The following is a 17,565-nucleotide window of genomic DNA, read 5'->3' on the forward strand; positions in this document are numbered from 1 at the left end:
CATGATCTCTGGCATTCTGGATCACTGTGCTCATACAATCCCTCCCTGGTCCTCTTGCTCAGGGGCCACAGCCTCCAAAACAGCACACTGCGTAGCTACAGAAAACACTGGTGAGCCTCACCTCCAATTTACAAACTTTACCTTTTACTCTTTTACCTTTTTTTAAAAAAAATCTTCATCTGATGCTTGAATACCACAGCTAGAGGACCTTTCTAAGGGAAAAGACGGTGCTTTACAGGTCATCATTCATGCTTTATTGTGGGTTGTGGATTTACCGAGGACTTTACAACAAGTAGCGGAAACGTGGTGGTTGAAGTGCTGCATGTTTTGCAATGCTAGAACCACTTTGTGAATAAGATGCCTAATTTTATAGGAATGCCTAAGAACGTTCATGTTATACAGCTGTACAATGTAGATGTCATGGAGCAGATTAAGTACAGGTTTATGGAATAACCTATATTTGTCATGATATTAGGTTTTTTTAATAGCCCAAGCTGAGTGCCTGTTTGAAGGTCTGAGTTATATTAAGGATTACTCTGAGGAAACCAGAAATCTGTATTTTTTATATTTCAAATGGAAAGTTATGTGTTTTATTTTGTCGCCGGCTACAGAGCCAACTTTTTCTGCCTTTTGATATTCTGATGGTGGTAAACATTTAAGGATTGGACCATATTTTTTGTCCGAACTAGCCAAAAGCCTAACAACTGTTCCATCTTTGTATTTCTTCAGGTTTGAGCAATGAGAGGTGGATGTGAGATGTGACAAACTGCCACCACTGTTTTTCCGTCAGTTGGAACTGAGAACGGCTCTACTTACAGCAGGTACCCCATAACCTAACACCCATCTGTTACCAGAGTGCGCACCACATACTGAGAGGGAACCTCATGCACAGACTGTATGCCTTTATAGCTGTTGCTTGATTCTTTGTTGTTTTATATTTTAAATAGAATTAACACAATGGAGTATTATGAATTGCACTGAAAACTAACCTGTTTCTTAAATCGGCTTCTGATTGTGTCATTAACCTGAAATACATGCACTTTTCTATATTTTCTTAATCTTACTTCATTTAAAACTTCTAAACGAACTCTGCAGATTGTGATGTGTGATGCTTCGAAAAATGTTTGACGTGCTAAATTAAAGATTGATTTTTTAAGTTAAGCCAGTCTTCCTTTTTTTCACTGTATGCCCAACATGATGCATTGACAACATTTATATCACCAGATTGCACTCAAGGCTTTAAAGTCAGATCTAGAAGGTGCTGGAAACACAGAGGGAGCACAAACATGCTAGAAGGTGCACATTTCAGAGCTCGTGATATTGGAGGAAGGGCTGAGTTTAGCTGAGAGTGGAATCATAGCGGTCTGTCATTGGTCAGAGGGGAGGGCTGAGGCGTCAGTTTGGTCCTGACAGACGTAGAGTTCCTATCTGCTTATGTTTCAAGGTAAATATAGCTGTGCCTAAGACTCTGCCTTAAGTATTCAACATGCTGACCACAAGCACTGTTTATGTTTGGAAAAGCCCCTTCAGTTTTGAAATGTGGGTAAATGGCATCCATTGTGTCTTGGGTGCCACTTCTTTGCTTTGTTTCATTACTTTGTCTCTGTAGTGTATTGTTGCTGTTTTTTTGTTGGCGGTAACACAAAACTGATATTGTTGAATACCATTTAGCCTAGGGTTTGTTTTGTTTTTGTTTTGCTGCAGTTTGGTCTGCCTTAGCAAGCTGTGAGGCTAAAAGAGTACATTAAACAAGAATGGAACTGTAAAATAAATGTAGGCTGCAGTTAAATGGTGCACAATAGTGACTGTGCCTTTCAGAATTGAGCATTCTGATCCACTCTCAGCTCTGTTATCACTGACACAAGCTCGTATATTAGTCCTTGTTAGGCCGTGTCTGTGCTGAACGTGTTTGGCTACTCCCATCATCAGCCGCGATGGAAGCACACTTCTGACTCATCAATGGTCCACACATATACCCTCCCATAGCACTTCACACCTCTCTTCGTGCTGATTCAACACTCAGCCTGAAGTGTCAGAAGTGTCTGAAACACATTTCTCAAGTTCCACAACTGGTTTGAGAAACGATCTAGCTTCTTCACATCTATTCATAGAAAGTATACTTCTGTGCTATTTGAGCTTTTTTGTGCTAATGTGCACAAAAAAGAGGTAGCCATGCCCAAAAACCAGCCTGTATGATTCTTATACGATGGAAAGTGTAAGCTCTAATATGGATCTGTTTAAGCTAGAAAATACAATCTCTATTGTTCTTATAGGGTAAAAACAGATAATAATACAGCATGGGAAGGTTGTGTGTGGATTTGTTTAGGCTAGAAAAAATGGTGTTCCTCTTATAGGGTAAAAAGCTCAATTAAACGTCAAAGAAAGTTCCTGTATGGATCATTTAGGCTGGAAAAATATCTGAATTGCTCTTATAGGGTAGAAATTTAATAAAACATCAGCAAAGGCCCTTGTGTAGATCTGTGTAGGCTAGGAAGATTAGGGTAGAAAATGTAACAATAAGTCAAAGAATGCTATGTATGGATAAATATCTGCATTCCTCTTACAGAGAATAACGTTTAATAAAAAAGTGAAACTCCTGTATGGATGTGTTTAGGCAAGTGAAATATCTGTTCTCATAGGATGAAAAATATAATAATATGTTAAAGAAAACTAAAATATGAATCAGTTCAGGTCTGAAAATATCTGTATTACTTATATAGGGTAGAAAATGTCATGTAAAGTCTACGAAAGCTCTTGGACGGATCTTTTTAGGAGAGACAATATCAGTGTTCCTCTTAGGGTAGAAAGTTTAATAAAACGTCAGAGAAGGCTAATGTATAAATCTATTAAGGTTAGGAAAATATCAGTAGTCATCTTGTAGACTAGAAAGTTTAATAAAAAAATCAAAGAAAGCTCTTGAATTTGGTTTTGTTAAGGGTAGAAAAATATTATTAATCTTAAAGGGTAGAACGTGTCAGAAAAAGTCAAAGAAAGCTCTTGAATTTGGTTTTGTTAAGGGTAGAAAAATATTATTAATCTTAAAGGGTAGAACATGTCAGAAAAAGTCAAAGAAAGCTCTTGTATGGATCTATTTAGGCTAGAAAAATACCAGAATTTCTCCTATAGGGTACAATGTTTAATAAAAAGTCAAAGAAAACTAATGTATGAATCTATTTAGGCTAGAAGAGTATCTGAATCTCTCTTACAGGGTAGAATGTTTAATAAAACGTCAAAGAAAACTAATGTATGAATCTGTTTAGGCTAGAAGAAAGTATGTGTGCTCCTCTTATAGGGTAGAAAGTTCAGTAAAAAGTGAAAGAAAGCTCCTGAATGGATCTGTTTAGGCTAGGTTTGCTTAGCAACACACCTTGGAAACGGATTACAATGCTCCACGCTGTCAGTTGGCTGTTGTTTACTTTGTGAAGGACAAGAAGGGAACATGCTTTGACAGTGGTAGACAACTGTCTTAAGGCTTCTCATCTGTAGTGAGTGCGAGCAGTCATGGTGTGCCGTGTGCTTTGGACTGCCTCCAGTGTGCTGCCTACCCCAGATCTGTATGTTGAATTATTGATGCCTCTGTGGACTGCACTGAGAGAGAGACGGAGAGAGAGGAAAGAAAGCAAAATGCATGTGCGTATTTGAGTGAGAGAGTGAGAGAGACAGGGAGAGCAAAGAGAGGGAGAGAGAGACCGATTAAAGAAACAGGAGCCTTCCTACTGAACCCAACACGGATCGACAACACCAGATACTTTTATTTATTCAGATGCTGCGCTGCCTTGTGAACAAGAGCCTGTCTCTCTGCACCAGAACAGACTGTGCCACCTTAACATGCAGCTCCACTCAGGAGACTCTCACGTTACACACAAAAACAGCAGGGGCTGTGGTGCACTGCCCAGGCCGCAGCACCGCACAAGTCCGCCATGAAAGAATGTAGGAGGCAGCTAGTGGAACAGCTTGACGCAATGTTCTACGTAAGCAGCATGTCCCCTGATTGCATACCTCCACGTATAGTGCGTGCTGGGTTCGGGGGACAGTCACATGTTCTTTGTCATCAATGCTTTAAGGGTTTAAGAGCACAGCACTCTCCATACAACACAAAGTCATCCAGTATTTACAGACAGTGCATGCATAGTTTCACACTGCAAAGATATGCACATAAAAATTTCAGTTTTTGCTCTCTGACTCACTTACTGTCAGCATGCAGATTGCAAAATGATAAAAGTAACGTTAACCCCTTAAACTTCATGGACATACACATTCTAAGCTTTATTATTAATTAACTAATAAGTTATAATTAATTGCCATTATTCATTTATAAGAGTGAGCAGTGGAACTCTGGATCCAAGTCTGTGAATATTAACCCCTTAAACCATAGCCTTATTATTCAGTCATTGATCTTTAACCACTACAGTACTGCACAAAAGTCAGAGATCACCCTTTCATTTATTTAATGTCCATTTATTCATTTTTCAGCATCAGGACAACAGCAGAAGACATCTGTTTAGCCTAAGATTACACAGAAGCCTCAACAATCAAATATATACATACTTTTTCAGCAATTAGCTTCCATTCTTGACTTTTTTCAGTTTTTCAAATAAATAACACACCTCTAGAGTTCAGTCTTAGAAGTTAGTAATATTTTCAGCTTCTCACAGCTTCTCTCAAGTAATGTTAAGAACACCAGCAGATTTGATCCTTGTCGTTAGTGTTGCACCGGTAGCAATACTGTATTGGTTTTGGTCTGATACTGGCACATAAATACAGTATCACTGTCAGCAATAGAGAACACTGATACCAGGAAGCAATTTCTGATGCACAAGTGCGCCAGTACATGGAGTTTAACTGAAACAAGCATCATGTCAGCAGTATGGGATTATTTCACGTATGAGACGAGCAGTTGTAAAAGATACTCAGTGTAAAATCTGTAACGCCAAGGTGGCCTGACCAGCAAGGCTTTCAAGACATCAAATTTAATGAAGCATCTAAAGATAAACCATGCAAAAGAGCACTTTTTGTAGCTCTGAATCCATCTAAAGGTGAAGATATCCAACCAGTAAATGCCGTTTATTCAAGCTTAGTTTGTTTTATTTGTGACACAGAAGACTGCTTAAACCAAAATAAAGTATTTCCAAAGTAGAATGGTATAAATATCAGGATTTGTAGGCAACTTTTGACTAGTGAGTCGAGGTTGGCGGTATGGCAAAATATCAAAATGCTTCAAGAATTTTTTTGATACACATATATCACAATATTTATTCTTTTTGCTATCTAAAAAGTTGAAATGGACAAAAAAGTTGAAATGTCCTGCCACATTCACAAAATACTGTCAAAAACTATGAGCACAATGTTTTAACATTTCACAAAATAGGACTAATTATGCTCTCATTGTAATAAAACATGCCGTTGGTCAGTGTTGTAGAAGTACTGAAGATATCCACGATACGCTATGACAATAAATTATGTCATAATGTGAAGTAATTTATCTTAAAAAATGATAAATATTGTCATATTGCCCAGCCCTAGTAGTTAGGTTAGATAGAGTAATGGTATAAGAAGGGAACAAGTGGTATCAATACATCCCTAATTATTGTGATAAAGTAAGTCAGCATGTGTTTTCAGTGCAGCACTTTAAATGTGACACTACTGTTTCTTCTTCTTCTGCTCTAACTTATCAAACCTCAGAGAGAACTAAATGTCCTGATCATGAATTGAGAATCCCAGACGATTCACTCATGTTGTCTTTTGCAGTCGATGCGGCCTGCCACTGCCTCGCCTCCGGCTGACCTCCCAGCATGTCTCGCGTCTCCTCCACGGCTAAGCGCTATGCCGGCTCTTCCTATACGAGCCACTATAGCTCATACAGCTCCTCCTTGACCCCTTCGCTGAGCTCCTTTGATCGGGACAAGCTGCCCTACAAAACCTCCTCCTCATCTGGCTACTCCTCCTCCAGCTACCTGAGCTCCAGCACCAGCCGCGTCCGGAACTACAGTGCCTCGTCCGAGCCCGACCGTGGTCGGCCTGTCCCCTCGCAGCACCGACCTGCTGACTGGCCGGCGCAGCGAGAGCCTGAGCCGCACGCCCGTCAAGGGCTATGGCTCAGGCCTCAACGGGGGCTCAGGCTACTCGGGGTATGGCTACTCGTCGGCCCAGTCCAGCTACCTCTCGGCCTCGCCCTCCAGCATCTCCTCTTCCAGTGTCTCCCTTAGCCGCCGCAAGTCAGTAAGCCAGAGTGACCTGACAAGGGACCTGTCCTCACTGGGCCTGAGTGAGGCCTCCAGCAGCAGCTCCAGCCTGAAGCAGGCCTACAGGAGCCAAGCCAGTGACAGCACTGAGTCCTACAGCAGCAGTAGCAGCTCGCGCTCTGGATATGGCCTATCACGAAGCTCCACGCAGGAGGCCCTGAGCAGCACCAGCAGCAGGCGCTTCTCCACCTCCAATGGCCGCTCCACCTCACCGGTCAGGGATTCACTGGTAAGATTCATAAAGTTCACTCACATTCTCTAAGAGCAGTCTATGCTATGTGCTAAGAATGTACTTGAACCATTTTTACTGTTTGAATATACACATTACAAATAGATTTTAAATATGCCATAAAGAAATTTAAACATGGAAGATTTAACATCTGTTAATTTCTGTATAATTCAGTTGTTAAGATGTAAAGAAAGTCATTTATAGTGGTCTGATGTGTAACGGATCAATGTAGAGAAACTTGCAGATTCAGATTTATTTACAATGGCTTTGATAGTAACCAGGGTTGCGAGAACTACAGCACAAGTATAGCCATTCATTTTCTTTCCAAAAATTACCAGTAGTACTGACAATAGTAAAGTAATAATGTGGTACCATTTGTCTTACCACTCCCTACATGTACCTCTCTGCCATGAATAATAAAAAAATAACAAAATAGCCTAAAAGCTTTTCTTAAAACTTTCGTAAAACAATGTCTCAGGCATCAAGTAACATTTGTACCCGTTTGTACCCACGGCAAGTTTCTCTAGAACTTAATCAAAGCACTTTGAAGGACTTTGCTTACATTGTAAGGATTTAGTTAAACCAAAAGTGTTGAAGAGCAATTGGTGGAATTCCCCCTATAACTTACTACCAGTCGACCTACAGTTTCTTTTAATGTGAGGTGCAGTATCAGCTGCATGTGTCCTGATATTTTCAGCAGTTCCATGTTGCATTATGAGTTAAAAACATACAAGATAATATATATATTTTTTTTTTCATTTCAAACTGCATATATGTTGTTCAGATACCTGGTTAGGTAAATGAATGCTAAGATTGCAGATACTTCGATATTTAAATAGCTTCACCCATCCTTAGTGTTTGCTTGATGGAGGTAGTCTGGTCATGTGGGCAGTTACAGAAGATGTTGTGTTGTAGAGCTCCATTGGGGGGCACCGTTGTAAAGTTAAAGTTATGCGCATTTTTGTGGGCACACACACCTGAAAGTATGGTTGGCATGTTGTGCAGTATTTTGTCATTTCCATCCCTGAAGGACTTTCATTCAGTCTGATTGTCCCTTGTTTGAGGGGTGATGTGGTATTGCTGACTGACTGTCTCATTTGACTGAGAACAATGGCATCCAGGGAGATTGTGACACACGGAAAGAATGTTGAGTCACCGCCCAGATATATGACACTGAAGTGTCACAGTGTGCGTCTTTATGGAGTTCAGATACCAGCTGCTGAATCCTCACTGGGTTTAAGATAAAGATACAAGATGAAGATAAAAGTTTGTATTTAACATTACTAACAGAACTGTGACAGGCAACCTTTTGGCACTCAAGATGTCAAATAAATTGTCGTTCTTATCATTAATTCGCTTGCTTGTCAACACAGAAGACTGAGCTAAATTTGGAGCAGTGTCTGTCTGACTTTAAAATGAATTGTCTGGATTTAACAGATTAGTCTACACATCTGGGAATTTCACAAACCAATCATTTCAACAGTGCTCGCCTGAGTGCACTAATCAACTCGCTTTAATTCTCCTGCTAATGCTCTGAATATCCAGGGCTGATTGAATTCAGGCCATTTAGATGACACTGAACCAGGTCGGTACACACAAATGAAGATAGCAGACAATTGAATCTAAATGGTAAAAGAAGTAAGAGTGGTATATGCAATCAGAGAGTGCCTAAGCTGAACTGTTTGCACTGGGGAAGGGCATTATTTTATCAGTGTCCAAAAAAACATATTTCCATTATTTATTCATTTATTCATTTTTAATGTTCCTACATCATGTGAGCACAGCAGCTGCCCTTTACATTGTGTGAACATTTTATGATGGATGGACCAATAGAAGTAAATAGAATAGAATTACAAAAATCTACATTAACTTACTTTATAAGCAAAGAATGTTTGTGCTTTCTTCTGTTAAGTTGCTATTTTGGAGATACATGTTTTTGGACAGCGACAGTTTGTAACTTCATGAGAATAATTGAATAATTTCCCAAAACAAATAGGTTTTGTCATGTTTTGAGTAGTCCATGTTTTACAGCTTTACCTTATAAGAGGTGAATTCCCTACCAGTAGAGGAATGAAGTGGTGACCCTGAATGAAAAGCTGTAATAAGGTTGGCTTCACTCAAATTCAGCAGAGATGTAGATGCAAGAACCAAATACCAAATTTCCAGTAACAGCATATTTTGTGGTATTTGAGTAGTCTGAGTGTCTGAGTTAGTACTGGAGCGATTATGTGTCTGGAGAGCATTAACACAGTTTTGCTGCCAGACTCCCGCCAGTCTAAGCTTTGCGAGTCTCACTAAGATGAAAAGAAAATGTTGGTTATTTTGTCGGCCCCAGACTGACTTAATAATTTCACCATACAGTTTTGTATGTCGCCCAGTCTAGGCTCTGTCATCAGTGTTAACTGTACACAGTTAAGGTCATTCTGAGAAAACAAAAATCCCAGTGTAGCTTAATGAGCTTCACCTAAAAGAGTCAGTCAAGCTGAGTATTCTGTGTTCTTGGCACCAGTACTCTTGGTTATCAGTGATATCACTGTAATGCACAAGCAGGATGTTCAGAACTTTTTATTCTCTTGTTTTCTGGTAAGCAGGAGACAGTGGAAAGGGCAGTAAATTCTGTTTCTGCAGAAAAACAGATCAGCCCTCTGGGAATGTGTCATGTGTTTGAAGAGCTCTATGGATTAAAACTATTGCTGACAAAGATCTCAGTTTACTGAATGCTATAATACATGGGCTTTTTTATTTTTGGAGCTTATTTAGGACTCCTTATACAGCCAAACAAAAGGGATACAGATTTGATCCATACAAGCCCTGAATTAATAAGGTTTTATGGCTTCATAAAAGTGCTGTAAATTGTCAGTACTTAGAAAATGACACTGTATTCAGATAACAAGACCCTGTATATTAATATATAACAAAAGCTAGTGGCATCAATAATGCTGTTCTTCACTCAGAAGCTAATTATCAGTAATTGAAAATGTAGGTCAAAACTTGAAATGAAGGTCAAGATAAACACAAAATAATGAGGTTACTCATTTACCTGTATTGAAAAAAGTTTTTGTCTCGTTTTGGAAGATTTTACTTTTCCATTGAATAGTGCTGGTATTGTCATCAACACTGTATGTGAGAAAACACACACAAGCACGCATGTACACAAACACTCCTTGCCTTGAGCTGTTTGTTTTGTACATAGACTTAGTCATGAGACTCGTGCTTGCCCCGAGCGAGACGTCAGGCCACCAATAGACCCACAAACACCAGCTTACCTCACCCACTGCTGTTATTTAGCACAATTTTCTATATGGCTAAAACATGTGCAGTACTGTTTGTTCTCTTCAGGCTATTGGAGTAATGGGATGTGCATGTGCATGGAAACTCTCTTCAAGCTATTTGTTAGTATGGTCAACAAGCATGGTCAGCTTAATCATCTTTCTCTTTGCCCATGATATTTCAATTAACCCTCACCTATTAATAAGACACTCTTCAGGGGCTCCCGAGTGGCTCAACCATAGAAGTGTTGGCCCCATTATCAGGAGATTGCAAGCTCAATCCCCAGTGATGCTACAACCATCCGTGGCCGGGAGTCCAAGAGAGCACACTTGACTTCACTCTCTCTGGGTGGGTGGGATGGCCCTCCTTCTACCCCATCTCTAAGTGCAGTTCTAGCCAGCGCAGTGCTGGCGGTTAGCACTCTCCTCCAAGCGCGTCCAGCTGTCCAACTGACATTTGAAAAGATCTGGTGGTTCACTTCACGTGACTTGAGGGAAGCTTGTGCTTGCCTTCACCCTCCTAACTAGTGGGTGGAATTGGACAGGACACTCTTCAGTGTCTTTGTGAAGAAGGCTTCTTGAAACTAAGTTGTGCTTTAAGTTTACTTCAGTAAACCAGCTGCAATAGAACAAGCAGCTTGCAGATCAGACTGTAGGATATGCTTTGGATTCTCGTCTTATTCGTCTGTTCTGTATCATGCCCTAATGTCTCTGTTTCAGGGCTGGGGGCAAAACACCAGCTCACGTGAACTTTAGTAGCACGTGGAGCTTGCCTCCTGATCATCCTGACTTTAGCCGCATCCAGTTTAGCACCTTTCTTTATAATTTACAACCACTGAGATGACTTTATGTCGCGATCAGACATTATGTCCCATTTTCTTGTCCCTCACCGTTGCTAACAGTCTGATTCTTATCTAATAATAGGAGTAGAGGGTTCCCGGGAGAGCGCCCAGCAGACCTCTTTATGTGCCACATTTAGCTCTTTCATGACTTCTTCACTATTTTAATAGGAGTTTACAGTACATTGTTCGTTTCCGCTAATGTCGCTAGTTCTGCTAAAAATATGTGAACGGCATTGTTTACATCCTTAAGAAGTACACAGTGTTTGCATTTTTGTCAGTTTTTACACAGTTTTACACGCAAAACTCTTTAAACATGTTTCTGTACTTCCTCGGACGTCGTTCTTTATTTTGAAGAAGACGTTTTTATAATAGAAAGCAAAAATAGCGTGTTGTTCAATACTAGCGCATCATACACATTTAATCAGAAAGTCCTGTGTGTCTTTTTTAGCCTGCCGTTGTTTTTTCCCCCACCCGTATTGTGAAAAGTCCCTCCTCCCTGCACTGCGATTGGCTAGTGTGATTTCACGTCCTGTGCTAGGATTGGCTGGGAGTTCGTACTTGAAAGAAATCTGCCGTTCGGCTAGCCAGTCCTAGCGGGGGTTGACGGAAAACGGGTGGAAAAGGAGAAAAAAGCGACGTGTGTCTGACGTCAGCGCTAAGCTGATGTGGGCGGGAGCTCAGCGTAGTAAAGAGGAATGCAACCGCAATATAGGGGAGGTCCGAAAACACGAACATCTCATTGCCCACACCAGTTGCTCATCTACGCTGACCTATGACGGATTTTTTATTATTCATGTTCTTCTGTTTGTTCGTGTCATTTTGGCGTTGGGGCTCGGTGTTATGACTCTCCACTTCACTGACCTATCCTGGACACAGTTTGTCTCCATGAAGAACCAGCCTGAGACAGGGAGCTGAGGAGAGGAGAGGAGAGCATCGCTAAGGCTTAGTAGGAACAGGTGTCGGAAGTGAGTGAAAGAGAGGGCTCAGTTGAACAGTTTTGAGAGTGGTGCTTTTTAAAGGAGGCTGACCATCATGCCCAGCATGCGACAGTCCTACACCGTGACCATCCCAGAGGAGCCCCCAGCCATGTCTTTTCCCTTTCTGAAGCAGGACGTGCGGCGGAAAACGTCTGCTGTGCCAGGGTCCGTGTTGGTGTCCACGTTCGTGGGGCTCTTGATTAATCAAGCCAAGGTATGAGCAACCTGTATGGTCAGAAACAGTTTGCAGGGCTACAGGGATTGGGAATATAAACAGAACAATGACTAAGTGAGTGGATGTTTTGGAAAACTCCTACATTTGTATTGCATGCACTCTCCATCACTAAGCTCTCGCTAAGCTTTCGTATTCCCACTGGTTTGTGGTTATATAATGGCAAATTAAGCCCACTCTTTTCTATTGTGCGCTGATTATATGATATTTTTTTGTCTGTTCATTGTGGATTTAGATTTGATTTACAGTGCAATTACAATGTAACTGGAAACGGGAGAAGAGTTTCAGGGCCTGCTGATGTTGAGGTCATCAGAGTTCACATAATCACACGTTTAAGCCTCCCTATCCAACACTCTTGACTACATGACAGAAACCTGAGTTCACTGCAATAATATATGCGGATCAGAGATGGCAAGCTGCATGACTCATGACATGTGAGGGAGTTCTGCGCAGCTGTCCAGTGTTACGTAATGAGCAGAAATCTCATTAGACCTCTCTTTAATGCTGCGGAGGCTGCCACTGGCCCCTCCACTCATGTCCTGCCTTTATTGTTAAGCATCTCTCTTCTGCTCTCTGTGAGCAGTTCCTGTGCGTTTGCTGTGCTTTGACACTGAGCTGCAGGAATTCTCGGAAGGCTTTCAACAAACAAAGCAACAAGTCATGCCAAAGTCAGTTGATGTTTGTCAGGGATGTAGGCAGACTGAGATATATTTAACCTTGTTAATAAAATGCCTGAAAATATGTTTTGGACACTTGCAGCAGAGAAGGTGGTTATGAGACGTTAGCAGTGTTGAAGCCAAATCCTGAAGTGTTTTTGGATAATAAAAGTATCAGAGAAGCCAGTAACACCACTGAGAACTTACTAGGATTGTTTTCATTTTTAAGTAAAGAATGCTTATAGATCATAATACAGACATGGGCCAATAACTGGTATTATCGAATATTGTGGTAATTTAAATAAGTGCCAATATTAGGCGAATTGTTGGTCTTTCAACATCACCAACTAAATAACTACACGCACACACTTCACACGGCACTTTGAACGATTATAACATCAACTTTCAATCTGGCTAAGTATATGCAAATGATACAGACCTGCGGTACAGGAGATCTGCCATCCAACAGACAATAACGGAGAACCTTATCCAGAAGAGCTTCTCCAAGGTGCCAGTATTTTGGTTTCCATCCAAAGGAATGCATAGGATATTAACACTGGATATTAACAGTTTTATGTGCTGTCTGTGCAGAATATAGTTGTCATTACAAATTACTAAGTAGTATTAGAAGCTAGCTCAGTTGGTAATTATATGGTAATTCTATTGACATCAGTGAAAAAGTGAGCTATAGTGTAAGAATATGCAGATGGTAATCTAAATTTACATTATCATCCAAGGATGAAGAATGCGTAGTGAACAGCATCCTGATATACAGCATTCTTTGTTAGTTAAACAAGAGAAATATTGCTTTAAACTTTGTGCCAAATAGTTTGATAGCTCTGTCCTTGTGAATTTCACTCCTACCTCCACTCTCTCTCTGCTAACTGCCAGTGGCCCTCTCTCCTGGCCCCTTGGTGTGCTGGTGGAGTGACAGGTAATAAGTGAGTGTAAGGAGCATGCTGGCCAGTTTGTTTACGATCTGCTGGCTGAAGGAGGAAGGACAGTACGCAGTGTTCTCCAGCACTGTCCGATGTTCTGCCAGCTCACCGTAGAGATGATGGAGTGAGGTGTGCTCTTTTGATACACAGGAATCACACTTCTAGTAAATCAGCAGTTTAGAATGGAGGCAGTGACTCTACATTTCAAGAGCAAATGGATTAAGAAGCACTTAAAAATATCATTATTAGGTGTTGAAGTGACAGCACGCTGGTAAAAACAGTGCTACCAAGTGGAAGTGAGCCTCAGATCAAGTCTCAGAAAGTGCCATTTACCCGCATTCCCAGAGGAAGTAAGGGTCACCCTCTCTCCCTCAGGGAGCAGTGTACTGATTCTGTCAGCTATCCACAGTCATGCTGGTTAACCCTGTCCTTCCTGTGACTAACGGTAGTGAATGGTCTAAGGCATGTACCTTTTAGTTTTTTTTGCTATGTGTAACAAATGTGAAATACAGTACAGTGCAGACATCAGACACCAACCTTTCATTGATTTAATTTCCAATCAAAACAGCCATAATGTACGTTATTCATTTTACAGTCAGAAGAAGAGGCAGAAAACATAAATCGATCAGCAGCTTCATTAAAACCACCTCTTTGTTTCTATACTCATTGTCCATTTTATCATCACTTTGTAGTTCAACAGTTACAGACTAGTTTATCTGTTATACTTTGCATACTTTGTTAGCCGCCTTTTGCTCTGTTATTTAATAGTCAGGACCAAAACAGGACCACCACAGAGCAGGTATTATTTGGGAGGTGGAACATTTTCAGCACTGCAGTGACACTGACGTGGTGGTGGTGATGGTGTGTGTGTGTGTGTGTGTGTGTGTATTAGTGCGTTGGTATGAATGGATCAGACACAGCAGTCCAGCAATGGACAGAATCTGTAGGTTTTTTCAGATCTGAAGCAAGAGTGGAGGTTTTATTTTCTCCTGTCTCTCTCAAAGATAAAAGCTGTTTATCCGAAGGTAACAGTTTTAGTGATGTGCCAGGCAGATCACCGGAAATTCCTGTTTTTTCACATATTTTCACGAATTCCTGTTTAATTCACTTACATTCATTTTACTTTGCTCTTAATTATCTTATATATCTTATATAATCCACTCAGAAGTATCTCCTGAAAAAGTGAATAACTTGTACTTAATGGCCATTTGACTGGAAATTAAACAAATGAAGGGTGGTCTCTGACTTTTTCCCAGCACTGTCTGTGATAAATGAATACTGTTATCATTGATTTGCTGTGAAGATCTTGATCTTGGCATAAAAGACGAGATAAATAATAACCGGGCAATTTCCTGTCAGATACCTCTGGGCTATATTCCACAGCTTGTACAATCCCCAAATCTGTAGTTTGACAGCATGTTCCACTGGCAAGATCACAAGTCTAGCATTAACATCGTCTTAAAACAGCTGAAGATATCAGTGATATTCCCTGTTCATTCAGTTTCACTTCATTCCCTTCCTCTCAATGCATTCCTCTAATGTTCCTCTAATATTTACATAATGGTAAATTCTATGCTTGAAAATGGTTTGGAACACAGTTTATAACATTAATGGTATACTGTTAGTGTGATATTCACGTAATCATCTGCCATTGTTGTGCAGCAGCATTCCTAATATAGGACAGTGGATGAAGCTGTGAAGACCTGTATGATCTGTATGCAGCGCTTAATCTTGTCTTTTGATCTGAGGCTGTGGTCCACAGTGTGCACTGAGGGACCCAGTTATAAAAGCAGGATTACTCTCCCTCACCTCTCTGTATTAGGGACAGCAGTGCACCGTGACCCACTTCCATCCTTATCAACAGTCAGACAGAAAGAGAAAGCAATGAAAGAGGACAAGAGCGCAAATTGATGTCTTTTTGCGTCTGCGTTGTACAATTCATTTGACAAACTCATTTAGGCCTTGCCCCTGGGGCAGTCTTCTGCAATTGGTCCCATCTCTTCTGATGACAGAAGATGCTAATAAGTTAGCATGAAGCTCTTTTAACAGTGATTGTAACTGGCAAAGCTGACTGCCCTGAAGAGGGTGGTCTTAAACTGACTGTGATTACTCCAGGAGCATCTCTAGTGGGACTAATTTGTAATGTCTGATATCTCTTCACTTTGTCCCTCTCTTACTGGTCCTTAAAACATTCTGAAGAAGCTTATTCTGATTCCTACTAATTGGGTCGTTTGATGTAGTCTTACTTTAAGCCCATCTGAATCGAGGCGTCATGGTCTTTTGCAATAGGAGCAAACTTGTGACAAGTTGATTAGCTAATACGGAGTGATTAGCTGCAGGGTTACTCCGGCTTTTCACACTGGGTATTGAGAAATGCCCCAAGCAGGCAGCATTAACCTCTTACGCGCCATCCGGATACTCATTGAAAACTCTCCCAAATCTCAAATTAAAGGCACAAATGTTCCACTGTACAGAATCTCTATGAATAATCTATGAGGTAATGGCATGATTGCAACAGCTACACTACAGTACAGTACAGTAAAGGAGTTGCCTTTAGCACCTGTACGGTCCGTTTGTGGAACATAGCTTATGTCCCTGTGCTCCTTCAGTCAGTGGCCGTAAAAATAGAGTCGCCCAGCTGAGGAAATGGTCAGGATGGCTCTCTCCCGCCAGCTGCTGATATGGGATCAGTGTTGCCGCTGGTACAACAGATCAACCAATGAGCAAACAGCCCGTGTAAGAGGATGCTATTTTTGGCCTTGATGATATTACTCAGCAGAGTACGACAAACTGAGTCGAAGAGGCCGCTCTTGAAATGGCAGGACATAACAGGCAGGTTTCCAATAGCAGCGTTATCAGAGCGGGACACTGTGAGTCCCTTACATGGCTGTTCAATGGAACGTCGAGTGCCAAACCACAAAAGCTGTGGTATACATCCGTGTGTAGAGGCTCTTAATATTTCCGTGGAAATTTGCCGAAATGAGGATTTTGATAATCCCCAGTTAATTAAGCTGTTATTTTTCCTAGTGTTGTTGAGAAATGCACAGATGGTAGGCGCTTGCATGGTAACAATGAAATGCTTGTTCCCTCTTGTTCGCTGGAAAACTATAAGATTTCAATTCCAGTTGTAGATCCTCTCTGTACAGTTGTATAGCCACTCAGTGTCCAGGTGAAGCCTACTGACCAACGTCACAGTCACCCTGCTGTTTGATTGAGTTGCAGCTCTGGGTGGATCACATTTCCTCTCCTGTGCTTCAGTGCTCCAGAAAAACAACACAGTGTCAAGTGTCGAGCCTGTCTGCTCCATTAATGTCTAGCTTCAGCCTAACCAGTTCTACGTGCAGTACAAGTCAACTTTTGAAACACTAGGCTTGTTACTCTTAGTACATATTGTATAGTCCAGAATTATTCAGTAACTACTATGAAATTAATATGTGAGTTAAGTAATCAAGAGAGTGAGGAACTGAAATGTGGGCCTACATAAAGACCTTTAGAGTTTAAGTGGTTGAAGAAAACAAGGTATTTTTGTAAAATCCACACAAATAAAATTAAAATAAACACATATGAACTTGTGTACACCTTAACACGCAAAAGGTTTTGTACACACATCAGTAACCTAAGAAAAGCTCCAGTAGTTTGCATTGAAGTCCCTGTAGTTATTGAATAATAAGGCTTTGTATAAAAAAACCTGGACTGTTAAGGGGTTAACATGTAATTCATGACCAGATCATACCAGATATACTTTAGTCCGAATTTATTTAGACTTTTTTAAACTCCCCATATAAAAAGCACGTTGACTCTTACATCTTTTTTTGTTGTTTTTTTATTTTACCAGAGTGCAAGAATGGTTGGGGATAACTCCAGCCTTTTGTATCCTCCATCTTTTATTTCTGTGTTTACCTTCTCACCTGCTGGTCAGCCTTTTCCACTTGCTTAATTGTTTGTGGATGTTGAAAACAAGTTCCGTTTACACTTGTGTCGAATGTGGTCGCGATCCACCTCTGACCGCCTCCGAAGTGAGTGATCGAATCTCAGTCCAATGGCAATATATCCTGGGTGTGTTTATACTTGGTGGAATCCAAATGTGACCTAATTACCAAAAATGCAGGTTAATGCAAGCTGTAAACAGCCTCTATGTTGAAAACTGCCATGTTTATTTCTGTTTAAGGGAAAACTGTGC

The 17,565-nt window shown here is 40.8% G+C and overlaps 1 protein-coding gene across 1 annotated transcript in view; it reads left to right on the top strand.

The window, feature by feature from the left end:
* Window positions 1-17,565, top strand: part of usp2a (ubiquitin specific peptidase 2a) — a 29,236-nt gene continuing 11,671 nt past the window's right edge. Inside the window, 4 exon segments of the mRNA XM_036561062.1 lie at window positions 1-110; window positions 730-821; window positions 5,749-6,026; window positions 6,028-6,471. Of these exon segments, the coding sequence (XP_036416955.1) occupies window positions 5,793-6,026; window positions 6,028-6,471 (678 nt within the window). The 5' untranslated portion in view covers window positions 1-110; window positions 730-821; window positions 5,749-5,792.

The sequence above is a fragment of the Colossoma macropomum genome, unplaced genomic scaffold, assembly GCF_904425465.1.
Source record: "Colossoma macropomum unplaced genomic scaffold, Colossoma_macropomum, whole genome shotgun sequence".
Classification (NCBI taxonomy): domain Eukaryota; kingdom Metazoa; phylum Chordata; class Actinopteri; order Characiformes; family Serrasalmidae; genus Colossoma; species Colossoma macropomum.